The sequence below is a fragment of the Nelumbo nucifera genome, chromosome 1 (genome assembly GCF_055504915.1).
Source record: "Nelumbo nucifera cultivar China Antique chromosome 1, China Antique-T2T, whole genome shotgun sequence".
NCBI lineage: Eukaryota > Viridiplantae > Streptophyta > Magnoliopsida > Proteales > Nelumbonaceae > Nelumbo > Nelumbo nucifera.
The window spans coordinates 199,882,255-199,895,762 of NC_142649.1; the positions used below are offsets into that span (position 1 = coordinate 199,882,255).

General features: G+C 37.5%; 1 protein-coding gene across 1 annotated transcript; it reads right to left on the reverse strand.

Moving 5' to 3' along the window:
* Positions 1-532: 532 nt before the first annotated feature.
* Positions 533-11,906, reverse strand: LOC104602442 (Ribosomal L18p/L5e family protein). Its single transcript, XM_019198597.2, is given in 3 exon segments — positions 533-715; positions 717-976; positions 11,795-11,906. Coding segments are annotated over 3 exon segments (483 nt in total). The 3' UTR covers positions 533-604.
* Positions 11,907-13,508: the final 1,602 nt, after the last annotated feature.

The window sequence follows — 13,508 nt, forward strand, 5'->3', positions numbered from 1 at the left end:
ATTTTAGGTGGCATTGGGTGAATCTGAAAAGCACAAAAAAAAAATACTCTGAAATTAATGTGAAAAATGAAAATTTTGCTTTTCTACTTTTGCAGAGATGTCTGAATGTAGTGTAGTTGTTCAGTAATCAATGTGTGTGTTGTGATGTCTGAAAATATATATATATTTTACAAAGTTATCCCTAAAATTGTTATTTAAATAAGGGTAAATTGCTGAAACCTCCTCCAAAGTTTCTGGTTGTTGCTGAAATTTTTCCTAAAGTTTAGTAATTGCAATCACCTCCCCTGAACTTTTTGACATAATTGCAATTAGATTTCCTTTCGTAGAATTTTTTAAGAAGTATGAAAATGTCTAAAATATCCATGCAATTACTTTTAACAAAAATGTTTGCTTTCCAAATTCTCTTCATATGAATCACTACCCCAAACCTTTCAACTTTTCTGAAATTGATTTATTTTCCAAATTTGCCCTTCAACAAAACTGTAACTTTAAATTCTCTAAAAGTTTGTATTATTTTTTTTTTTGTAGAAATCAACCTCAATAATAACTGCATGGATATTTTGGATATTATCATACCTTTTTTGTCTAAGGCCCCAACATTGATTCACTTCATCAAGTTGAAGCGAGGAATCATTCTCTGGTAATGGATCAGCCTGCAGAGCTCCTCTTGTAGATTGATTTCAACCTCAAAGGCGCCAATTCCTTTTAGTTGAAACTTGAAACGCTAGCTTCTCGTTGACCCTTGAAGCGTTCTTTGCATCCCAGAAATTGTTGAACTTCTCTTTGTATTGGGCCACGAACTTTTGCTCAGACAAAGAAGCTATAGGCACGATTGAATCAATGCTTGGGTTTGTAACTTGGGTCATTTTCTTTCTACAACTCAGCACCAATCTCAAAAGATCTCGCTGGCCAGATTTGGTTGTCAATCGACGGTCTAAGAGGGAGGGAGAAAGAGAGAAACAAGAGGATCGAATCTCTTATGTTTGTCAGCATACTCTTCTTGTTTTTATAGCATTCAAACATGAAGACGATGAATAGTTGGGTCTTTCAAAATAATAAAGGGCATGAATGGAAACCATTTTTCATTTGCTACTTCTGAACACATTGGAGGTAGCTCAATGTTTGAAGAGTTTAGAGGAGTTTTCAATGTTCGGATGATTGATTCGGAGGTGCAACAGAATGCCCTCTAACCTCTGAAAAAGTAAGATTTTCAACATTAAATTCATGTTTTGGTAGGTGCCACAACACCTCTACAATCTCTTACAAGTCTTTGAAGGCTCAAGATTGAACTTCATTCTACCACTAACATGTGTTGTTACTTGGATCTATAACGAGGATCATAATCTTCTTGAACTAAATATCCAAGGAGGAGGTTGCTTTTGGACAAATAAGAGAATCATAGGCCATATCTAGAGAATTTTAGATAGAGCCATTCTTTCTCTAGATTGGCTTCAACTCTTCCTTGATAGTTCTTTGTCCTTGGGTTTTAAATGGGGTTCGGATCATCATCCTCTAATTCTCAACTTGTACCCCAAACTTCACAGCCTTCCTAAGCCTTTTAAATTCTTTGAAATGTGGCTCTCGGAAGATTCTTGCAGAACTGTGATTGAAGAATGATGGCACTTTCAAGTGTAGGGCCACGCTGCCTTTCGAGTTACTAAGAAATTGGATGAAATTAAGAAACAATTGACTCATTGGCGGAAAAATCATTTCATTGATCCCAAGATTAAGATAGATTTGCTTGAAAGACAAATCATTCAAGCTAAACAAACTGGAGATCATATGTTAATTCAAAGATTGTACAAAGAGTTGGAAGTTTCCTCCTGGCAATTAAAAATTTTTGGAGACAAAAATCTCGCCAAAATTTTTTGGAGACAAAAATCTCGCCAAAATTGGCAATTAAAAATTTTCCACAATAGTGCTCTTTGTCGTAGAAAGAAAAATTTTATAGAAGGCATAAAAGACAATAACAATCATTGGAAAATAGAGCACCATGACATTGCCACTATCTTTGTAGATTACTTCTCAAATCTTTTCTCTACTCAGGGTACCCAGGACATTGAAAACCTAAGCTCTCTTTTCCCCCAATAATCTCCTAGGAAGAAAACTCTCTGTTAATGAGCATCCCCACTGAGGAAGAAATTAAATCAACCCTTTTCAGCATTGGAAGTCTTAAATCCCCGGGTCCATATGGGATGCCTACTTTGGTATTTAAGGAATGTTGGGGGTTTATGGGCCCTGAAATTATCCAAGTGGTCCAAGAGTTCTTTAGGAATAAGAAATTACTTAGGAGAATCAACTATACCTTTATCTGTCTTATTCCTAAAAAGGTTGATTGCACTAAAGTTCAAGATTACAGACCCATCAGCCTTTGTAATGTTACCTATAAGATTATAGCTAAACTAATTGCTTCTAGGTTTCAGACCCTTCTAGATAAATGTATTGCACCAAATCAAGTAGCTTTTGTTCCTGGCCGTCACATGTCTGATAATACTATCTTAACCCAGGAAGCTTTTCACTATCTGAACACAAAAAGATGGGTATTGGCTACCTTGCTATCAAATTAGACATGTCCAAAGCCTATGATTGCTTGGAGTGGAATTTTCTCTTACAAATTATGTCTTCTTTAGGGTTCTCTGAAGATTTTTGTCTTTTGATAAAGGAGTGTATTTCTATTGTTTTCTACTCTATCCTTGTTAATGGCTCCTCGGAAGGACATTTTCACCCTACTAGAGGCCTTCGACAAGGAGACCCTCTATCGCCTTATCTTTTTATCCTTGCTATGAAGGGTCTAAGTCGTCTCCTCTACCAAGCAGAACCTGAGAACCAACTCAAAGGAATTTCTCTAGCTACAAACTCCCCTTCCTTCTCCCACCTTCTGTTTGCTGATGATGTGATGCTTTTTCTTAGAGCCCACAGAGAGGATCTAGATAATCTGCAATCCATCCTATCCAAATTCCAACAAGCTTCTAAGCAACTTATAAACTTTGAAAAATCAAGCATCTTTTTTAGTAAGAATATCCACCCACGACACCAACATATGATCAAAAGGCAGCTTCATATAGGCTTTTTAAACCCAAATTCCAAATATCTTGGCATCCCTCTGATTTGGTCACGGAATAAACATAATCAACTCAATTACATTCTTGACACTTTAAAAGCTAAATTAAATAGGTGGAGAGCCTCTATTATCAGTCACGCGGGAAAAAAGATTTCAATTCAATCAGTTCTTCAAGCTGTCCCAATTCATACCATGAGTCTGATCCAATTCCCCCAGAAGACCATTAGTCAAATCACAAAAATAGTTAAAGACTTCTGGTGGAATACCTCTATGCCCGTAGACACTGTTACCACTGGTGTTCTTGGAATATCTTGACTTTGCCTAAATCTCTTGGTGGACTAGGTTTTAAAAACTTAACCCTGGTCAATCATTCTCTCTTGAAGAAAGTGGCTTGGAACTTTCTAAATGAGCAACATAAACTCTGGGCCCAAGTCTAGAAATCTAAATACCTTAAAATAGAGTCCATCTTCCCTTATTTTACTCCTACCACAGCCTCTGTTTGTTGGAAATCTATTTGTCCTAAGTTAAAGGAATTATCTTCAGAAGTTGGTTATTTGGTTAATGAAAATTCTAATGATTCACTTTCCCAAGTGCCTTGGATTCAGTCTGATCTCTCCTTTCACTGGATTCCTTTCCAGGTGAGAAATCTCCTTCTTTCAGCTTTGATTACAGATGGTCATTGGAATCGAACTTTAATTCAGCAACATTTCACCCAGGAAGAAACCATCAAAATTTGCCAAACTCCTATATTTCCTTCTACTAATGAACAACATTGGATTTGGCTTCCTCATAAGTCTGGGTATTTTACTGTCAAAGAAGCTTATAAAGCTAAACAAACTCCTTTTATCCCTATTATCCCAGACAATGTGAAACATTGTTTTATCAAAATTTGGAAAGTTCCTATACCGCCAAGATATCAGTTGTTTCTGTGGAGACTCTTCCATAATTTTCTCCCTATCCGAAGCATCATGTTTAAATACCCTTCAGACAAAACTTGTCCCCTCTACAACTAGGCTGAAGAATCTGTCATTCACCTATTCATTGCTGTTTTGCTCGAGCAATTCTTTTTGGAAATCCTTGGAATATTGATTTCTCCATCATTCCTCATCAAGCTTGAGAAACTTTTTTCCATCATCTCAGCAATCAAATCCAAGATAATCACCTCTTGCGCCTCATTCTAAGTTGGTTTGCCATTGCTTGCTACTATATCTAGAATGCCAAAAATAAGAGAATTTTTGAAAACACCCAGACCTCTTCTATGCGAACACTCTCTACAATCAGTAAAATTTTTCATCATTCATCTGCTTCTGGTACTGTAGAAGATTCAACTTCCTTAATTGTGCATAACATACCTTTTAATTTCTCTATTCACACTAATACTGAGTTAATTGTTTTCACAGATGTAGGTAAAATTCCCGACTTTTTATTCTCCTTTGGTATTGTAATCTTAAATACCAACCTGCATTGTCTCAAAATTATAGGAGGTCGAACTTCTTATCCTTCTTAGGTTGATCAAGCTGAATTGTTTGCAATTATGCAGGTCTTTTTGGAACTCCGAAATTGGAATGAAAGAAACAACTGCCTATGCTCAGATAATCATATCGTTGTTCAAGCATTGGAAAAGACTGCAACACTCCCTTGGTTCTACCAATGGCTTTTGCAAAGGACCAAGCTTTTAATTTCCTCATTCCAATTTCATGTAAATCTTAAATATATAAACGGAACTTTTAACCTTCCTGCCCACACAGTATCCCAAAAAGCAAAAGTTGTACTTCAAGACTATTTTGATTACAATGACTATTTTGAAGGGATACCTCTTGTGGAGCATTTTGTAAATATATTTCCCTTTTACTTGCCAAAAAAAAAAAGATTTCGGTGACCTACAATCAGAGAAAATGTCAAAGAGCCTGGAGTTTGTCCTTGGAGTTGAGTCTCCAACGTTTAAGTTAAGCGAGATGGACACCAAGAAAGATTAGTATGATGAGGCAGAGTAAAGCAATATGTGGTAATTGAAGATGGCATACCTTGGATTTTAGGGGTTTTTATTGTTCAATCCATCCCAACAAATCTTAGCCCCACCCTACAGGTAGGATGAATCCTGACCATGGATCGATGCCAAATCCATGGACAGGATGCGGTTTATAGGGGGGCTACTAATAGACTAGGAAGAGGCTGTAATTTCATATTTCTAGGGTGGAGTACAGTCTACTTATCCTTGGATTTTATGCCCTGCATAAAGGGACCTGATTGAGGGAGTAACTATCTCTTGATCAACCTTTCGCCCAAAATGGTCACCATAACTCCCCGTTACTTGGCCATCGGTTCCGACATAAATGTAGTCATTACTAATTGTGTCATGAATCAATGAAATGAGTGGATCTATTCCTCAGAGCACTCCTCACACCAACCTCACAGCATATTCCAGCCATACATCAGAAACATCTCATGCTCTTGTATGTTATTATTCATGGGAGATGTTTCCGATGGTGGGATGTGGCTGTGAGGATGGTGTTATGAGAGTGTCTTTTGATTAGTGGTTAACTACCACTTTGCCCCTAACATTGTGCTAGACAGTGTCTTTTGATTAGTGGTTAACTACCAGGGACCCATGCGATGTGCGGGCTTTATTAAGTGAAAGCTAAATAATAGAAACACATAAACTATCGTTTTATATTTTAAATTTTAAAATTGTTAATAATTATTTATATTTTATATGCTACTTTTAATAACTTTTTATAATACAAAAATAAAAATAGTTAATTTCAAATAGAGCTTTAAATCAAACCATTAAAGTTAACCAAGTGGACCAAACTGACTCGAGTTGGTCAGTTTTCTAGTATTTCCAATCATCTTCGGTTCAAAAATTTCCCAATAATTATAATAGATTTCATAAAAATTATAATTAGATTTCATTGGTTTCATAATAATTATAATAGTTAATTATAAAATTATTATAATTAAAATTTCTTAATAATTGTATATTCGAATATTAATATTTAATCTATAATTTTTTATCATATATTTCATTAAATAAAATATTTATTTTTTTGGTCATTTATTTGCACTCAAATAATTATGAGTAATAATTATAATTATGAGTAATTATGAGTAATAATTATTTATATTATTAAATTGATATTGTATTTATTTAAATCAGAATAACTTTGTGATAATTATTAAATTGGAACAAATTATTTCAGAAATTCTTTTATGTACTATATTTACTAAATTAAAATAAATAATTCAAATATTTTTCAAACATTAGAAGAACTTATTTTTCGGAAATTTACTTCAAAAAATAATTTATGTATGATAGTTATTAAAATATGAAAATTATTATATTTTAATATCTTGGAATAAATTATTAAATTATTTTTCAGAAATTACAATAAAATATTTAAGATTATTATTAAGATGGAATAGATTATTTTAGAAAATTATTTATATATGTATTTATTAAATTATAATAAATTATTAATATATTTTCAAAAAATTATTAAATTAGATTAAGTTTCCTTTTCAAAAGATTATTTATGTATGATAATTAAGAAATTATTAAAATTATTAATTTTATTTACTCTAATAACATTATTAAATTTTAGTTTCTTGGAAAATTTTACCAAAATAGAACAAATTTATTTTTCAAGAAATCATTGAATTAAAATAAATTATGAAATAAGTTTTCAGAAATTTTTGATTAACTTATATTGGAAAATAAAGATAAATTAGTGTGATTTTGTAAATAAACTATTTAATAACAATTTAAAATAAGGTTCAATAATTTTTCTATTATTATTTTTTATAATACATACAAAATTTTAAAAATATCAATAATTATTCAAAGTGTTCAAAATTTGACCATAAATTAATGATTATTGGTATTTTTAATAATACAAGTGGGTTTTTCCATGCATCGCATGAGTCCCCGCTAGTAACCCATAAAGATAGATAGATAGATACATATATATAGATAGATAGATAGATAGATAGATAGATAGATAGATAGATAGATAGATAGATAGATAGATATGTCGGGGGGAGAGGCTTTATAATTAGATGGTTTGTTGTGAGATAGATTAGGAAATGTTTTAGGTGGGAGAGGTAGTTTAGGAGAAATTTTAAGAGAGGAGATTATTTAGGTTGTTGTGAATGTGTATGTGTGTGTGTGTGTGTGTGTGTGTGTGGAGAGAGAGAGGAGAGAAAGAGAGAGAGAGAGAGAGATTTTAGGTAAATTTTTATGGGGAAGGAGAGCCTCTCATTGGTTGTTTCAAAAATGACATGGGATAAAAAATAGGGTAAAATACAAAAAACTCCCCTAAAGTTTCTGCAATCATAAAAACCACCCCTATAGTTTCATTTTAACAAATACCTCCCCTGAACTTTTAAGAAACTCAACAAAAAACTCCCTTCTGCCATTGTCCCAGACGGAAAACGTTAGATTGATGCACCAATTTGTTTCAAATACCCGTTTTACCCTTTTATAAATTATTTTACATACAAAATTATTGAAACCACCCTATTTTAACTCAATAAAAACCTCTTTTAACGATCATTTCAGTAATTTTACATACAAAATTACTGAAATAAGTTTTTTGTTGAGTTAAAATGGGTTTATTTCAATAATTTTGTATGCAAAATAATTTATAAAAGGGTAGAATGGATATTTAGAAAAAATTAGTGCATCAATCTAACATTTTCCGTATGGGACAGTGACTGAAGGGAGGTTTTTGTTGAGTTTCTCAAAAGTTCAGGGGAAGTATTTGCTAAAATGAAACTAAAGGGGAGGTTTTTATGATTGTCAGAAACTTTAGGGGAGGTTTTTATATTTTACCCTAAAAAATAAGACAAATCAAAAAGGCAGAAAATTCATGCCGCTCCTTTCTCCATTATCCTCACCCTGCATTTTCCTTGACTCTCTCCTCTCCCCTTTCCACCATTCCCACCAAGCCATGTCACCATTCCCAACCAAACTACCTAAAAATATCCCTAGAATCTCTCTCCTAAGGTATCTCTAAGCTATTAGCAACGTGTCATGTTACCCCACTCCCCAATCAATTCAAGGTGTGAAGTACTCTTTCCCCTGTCTCTCTTCTGTTCATAGTCCACCATATAGAAGTTTGCTAGCCCCCCTCCTCTCTCTGTTTCCAGAGAGGTTTACTCTCGAGATCTCTTAAGGTTTTCTTTTCCTTTCGGTGCTTTGTTTGTTTCTCTGTTTTTTTATTTTCTTTGTCCTTCTGTTCTCCTTGTTTCCCATGTTCCCATATATTAGTTTTTTTCTATTTCTATGCTTCATCTATTTTCTTGTTTTCCCTTTTTTGTTCTCCTTCTCTAAGCTCTTTCATTTTTTTTCATTTTTTGTTATTTTGTTCTCCTTTTCTCCCTTTTGCCATCTGTTCATTTGTTCCTTTGTCTCTCCTTGTTACCTTTGTTTCTCCCCTCTTCCCTATTTTCTATGTTTGCTTTCTTTCTGTGGGCATTTTGATATGGAGTCCCTGCTCTAGTCTCCTTTCTGCAAAAATCACCGGTGGAAGTTGCCACTTGTTTTGCCGTCTTTGGGGTCTTGGAAGGCAATTACATTTCTCCAGCGTCCTGGATGGCAGTGACAGTGCTCTGACGTCTGAATCGCAATTTCAGTTCCTTGGTATTTCGAATGGCAATTACAGTTTTTCGGCATTGTGGATGGACGTTACAATTCTCCGGCGTTCTTTGGATGGTAGCTCGCAGTCAGTAGTTCTCTGGTGTGCTGGGTGGCAGTTACAGATGATGTCGTCTTTTGCGGTTTGCTTTGGAGTGGTTGGAAGTTACAGATCATGGCTTATGGCTTTGTAACCTCCTCTATCAGGTTTCATTTTACTTGGAAACTGCTCTTGTCAGTTTGCTCGCCAGTTATGGTGGTTTGGAGATGTACTTATCCACTTCTGTTGGGGATGTTAAGTCACATTTCTTTGGCTGCAGAAGTTCTTCCGATTCTCCTACATCCATCTCTTTGTTTTGTTCTTCTTGAGAATTTGTCTCTAAACTTTACTTGGCCTTGTTGGCATCTATTTGTATCAATCTCTTGAATGAATGAAACATGATTGAGCCTTCAAAAAATAATCTCTCCCCCAATCTATATCCACTCTCTCTCATTTAAAATATCCATATTAATTAATAAATAGTTAAATATTGTTAATATTTAATCCAACCCATATTCAATGAGTATTAAATAGTGTTATTACCAAAAGTAAATAAATACGGTTAGTAAATTAAATGAGCCCAATATTTTGGGTTGTCAAAGGGTTAGGTATGGTTTAAGATATCCTATACTTGTCGTATTTGTCCTATTCCAATAAAGTTTTATTTATGTATTCGTTCATTTTATTAAATTAAATGACTTGTTATCTATAAAGTCTTATTTATTTGATTTATTAAATTACATATTTATTTATAAATAATTTACTAACAAAAATTTAGACCCAAAACCATCCTAATTAGTATTCTCTCTCTCTCTCCTCGAGCCAAATATTTAGGGCTATCAATAAGTCGACAAATTATTATTTTGTTAATACCCTTTGTAATGGTGTCATTTATTGATTATTTTTTTATTTTTTCAAATTTTTTTGTTGTTGTTATTCATTGTTATTTTTATATAATAGAATTAAAAATCAAGGGAACATTGTTTTATAATTTATACATGGAAAGCTTGGCATTAATTAATGTTGACAACTTCTAATCTAAATGATTATAAAAAGAAAAATAATATTGTCCTCGCTCGTGGGGACAAGGTTATCCCATCCCCATCCCCACAGGGATCCCCACTCCCCATGATTTTTCAATGATGTCAATCATTTTGTATTTTGTTTTCTATTTCATTTAAAAAATTAAAATAGAATAGTTAAAATTTATCTATATATATACATTAAAATGGGAAGGGTCTTCGTTTGGGGGACATTGCTTTCTATACATGAAGTAAATGGTGTCCGCACATGAAATTTTTTGCTTCATACAAATAAATCAGGAATGAGGGTTTGATTTCTTATTCAAATGTTTTTTTTTTGTCTCTTTCATTTACCATTTCAAGCATTGTATCTCTACAAATGTTCATCGACGAACTTGTGATACTCTAATGTTTGAAATAGAATAAGAGCAAGGATGAGATGTGTCACTTTCTACAAATTTAATCAGATCCCTTTGATCTATATAAGCTCTTCACCTACTGTCCCATGGTACCATCACCCTATCCAAGCATACGTCTTTTGGTCTCTGTTTGAATTCTTCCTTGTGTTGATCGATGAATTCCTATTGGATCTCCATGTGTTGATATGGGTATCTACAAATTTGCAGCAATAAGATCTATCGGATCTTGCGTTTTAAAGCAACTTCCTTTTTGCTATGTTATCTTCCCAGCTATATGAAGGTAGTCATACCAATCCTCAGCAATGCTATTTCTATCTCTCCACTCAACAGGACACAATTCATTGACCGAAAGTTCAAAGCTCTCTGCACTGACCTAAGGATTGACCATCGAACCACTGTCGAACATCGACCCCAAAGCAATAGGCAAACCAAGGTGACCAACCGAACCTTATTGCACGGCCTGAAAACCCGACTGGATCTGGCCAAGGGAAGGTGGGTCGAGGAACTGCCAAGCATACTTTAGGCATACAGGACTACTCTACGAACAGCTATCGGAGAGACACCCTTCAGCCTGACCTACGAGGCCGAGGCCATGGTACCCATGGAAATAGGCTCCCCAACTCTCCGGACCAAGCTTTTTGATGAAGACCAGAACAACGAGGACCTCCCCGTAGAGTTAGACTTGGTAGAAGAAGCCCGGGACCGAGCATATTCAAGATGGTAGCACAGCAGCAGAGGATGGTGAAATACTACGACTCCAAAGTTAGAAGATGTGAGTTCAAAACAGGTGACCTCGTCCTTCGCAAAGTTATCGTGCCCGCACCTGGGGAAGGCAAGCTCGGACCAAACTGGGGAGGGCCATACAGAGTCACTAGAGTTCTTGCACCGGGCAACTACAGACTTGAAGACCTCGATGGCCAACCAATATCGAGGAGTTGAAACATAGGGAATCTTTGAATGTACTATCAGTAATTTGATGATTAATGCAAAATGTTTTATCCAAGCCACACGTTTGATTGTCCTGCACACCGCACGCACACGCACCGCACAAGACACTACGCACACACCGTGTAAGCCACACTACACAGTCGTGCGACACACACCGCGCATTGCATCCGTAGCTCAGCACACCTCTCTCACTCAGCTAATCTTTGAAAGGCCTGAGCCCATGACACATAGCTTGGCATCACATCGCCGACCAAGTAATTCGACTCGGCTGTCGACGGCCAAGCCTAAGGTGGAGAAGAACACCCCCGCCCATCAAGGCCTGAGGGCGGTCATTAAACTTCACTCGCCCACCGACTGTCGGTTACAGCTATCTGAGGAACAGCCAGCCCTCGAAGAGCCCCAAAAGCTCCCGATACCAAAAATCGAGCATCGCAAAGATGAGAGCTCGGAACATGCTTCGGCCCCACTAGCCGGAGATTGAAGATCTCGGCCAACCCTAAACCTCGGCCAAGGCAAGGCCGAGGAGCCCAACAAAAAAAAGTATAATATATACATATACACACAAGTTCAAAACAAAAAGTTTCATTAAGTTAAATGTTCAGTATAGCAGTAAAACAAAGAACCCTACGGCTATTCAATCCTCGGCGGGGGGATCAGCGGCCTCATCACCATCCTCGTCCCCATCAACCTCCTCATCAACAAGATTGTCCGAAGTAGGTGGAGCCCTCCTACGAAAGACGTTGAAACTAGCCTCGAAGGAAGTCGAAGCGTTCTGATCCATCTCTTGTTAGTGCTCCACTAAGGCTTTGTACTGATCCACCGCCTCCTCGGCGGCCTCTTGCCTTAGTCGTTCCCTCTCCGCCTTCTGCTCAACAATCTCCTATTTCAGGCTACGTACCATGTTCTCTTGCTCAGCCAACTGGGCCTTTAGCTCGGCCACCTCCTTCTCTAGCATGGTTGATTGCTCCCCAGCCGCCCGAAGCTCGGCCAATTGAGCCTTCTGTCGTAAGTACTCGGAGTCCTCTGCCTCGTACAGTCCCCGCAAGTGTTAGAGCCGGTCAATCAGAGCAATTGCCAAGCATGCATTCTACAAACATAAGAAATACTCTTAGCATGAAGAAACTTACTTGAAGCACAAAAGCGAGTATGAGCTTACCTGAGCCACTACCCGAATAAGTGAGCATTCTAAGGCACCGCTCCTAGTATTCCCGGCCTCCTCAGTGATGCATGCCGTCATCATTCCATGGAGCAACTGCTCGGGAACCCCAGGGGTCTCTAGCCTGTCCTAGCTATGGACCGACCAACAAGGCATGTGGATGTTTGAGTTGTTACCCCCTACTTCAGTCTGCAAAGGGAAGGCAGCCCAACGGACGTCCTCATCGTCATTTCCCCGCTGTTGAACCCTTTTTTGGCAACGGGGCACCCTCTCAAAAGACATCAGTAGAGGGACTACGTCCGGGCGAACCTACGGCTGCGCTCCAGCTCGGTTCTGCCTTTGCCGATTCTCCCTCATTCGGCGGACAATCTCCTCCTCGCTCGCCATCTCCACACCTGCAGCGTGGAACCGTAACAGTAAGCACAAGATCAGAGGAGCAAATATATATATATATATATATATATAAAACAAGGATTCGACAAGAAAAACCGAAGCGGCAAAAAGGACTGACCGGCCACCCTGCGCATCAACCCAGCAAGCATCAACATCTCTGAGCATGTGTACGCTACTACGTCTATCTCATGAATCATGCTCAGAGCCGACCTCTCCTCCCAGGTGAACACAAACCACAGAGGTTGCGGCACTCTCGTCCTCGGATCCTGTAGCACTGTTGGGAAGGGGAGACCCCAAGGACAATGCACGAAGAAGAAAGTCTTCTTCCAATGCTTCACAGAGTAGGGGGCCCCGACCAACAGGTTGATGTTCTTCCAAGTCGAGAAATAATAATAACCTTGTTGGTGAGGTTTCAACAGAAGGAGGTAGCTCACCATACCCAAGGTCAACTCAATGTCACGAGCTGCACAGTAAGACATGAGGCCGAACAAAAACCTAAAGGAGTTCAGCACCAGCTGCACTAGCAATACTCAGTACCATCCAAGCACCCCAGCGATCCCTTCATTCAAAGGAAACCTCAGCCTGGCTTCCAAACTGTTCTCGTAGACGCATATCTCACCGAGCCGAGCATCTGTTTCCATCTCACTGGGCTACGGGCACCTCATCCTGAATTCCTTGGGGATGTCGTACATAGCTCGGATCCGAGCCATATCCTTGGGGGTCAAAATGCAGGGTGTGGTTCCAAACCGGCGACCAGCCCGCAAAGGAAGCTCTACTTCTATCCTAGAGGGACCAACCTTGGCAGCCTCGAAATCCTTGACCTCCGACTCATAA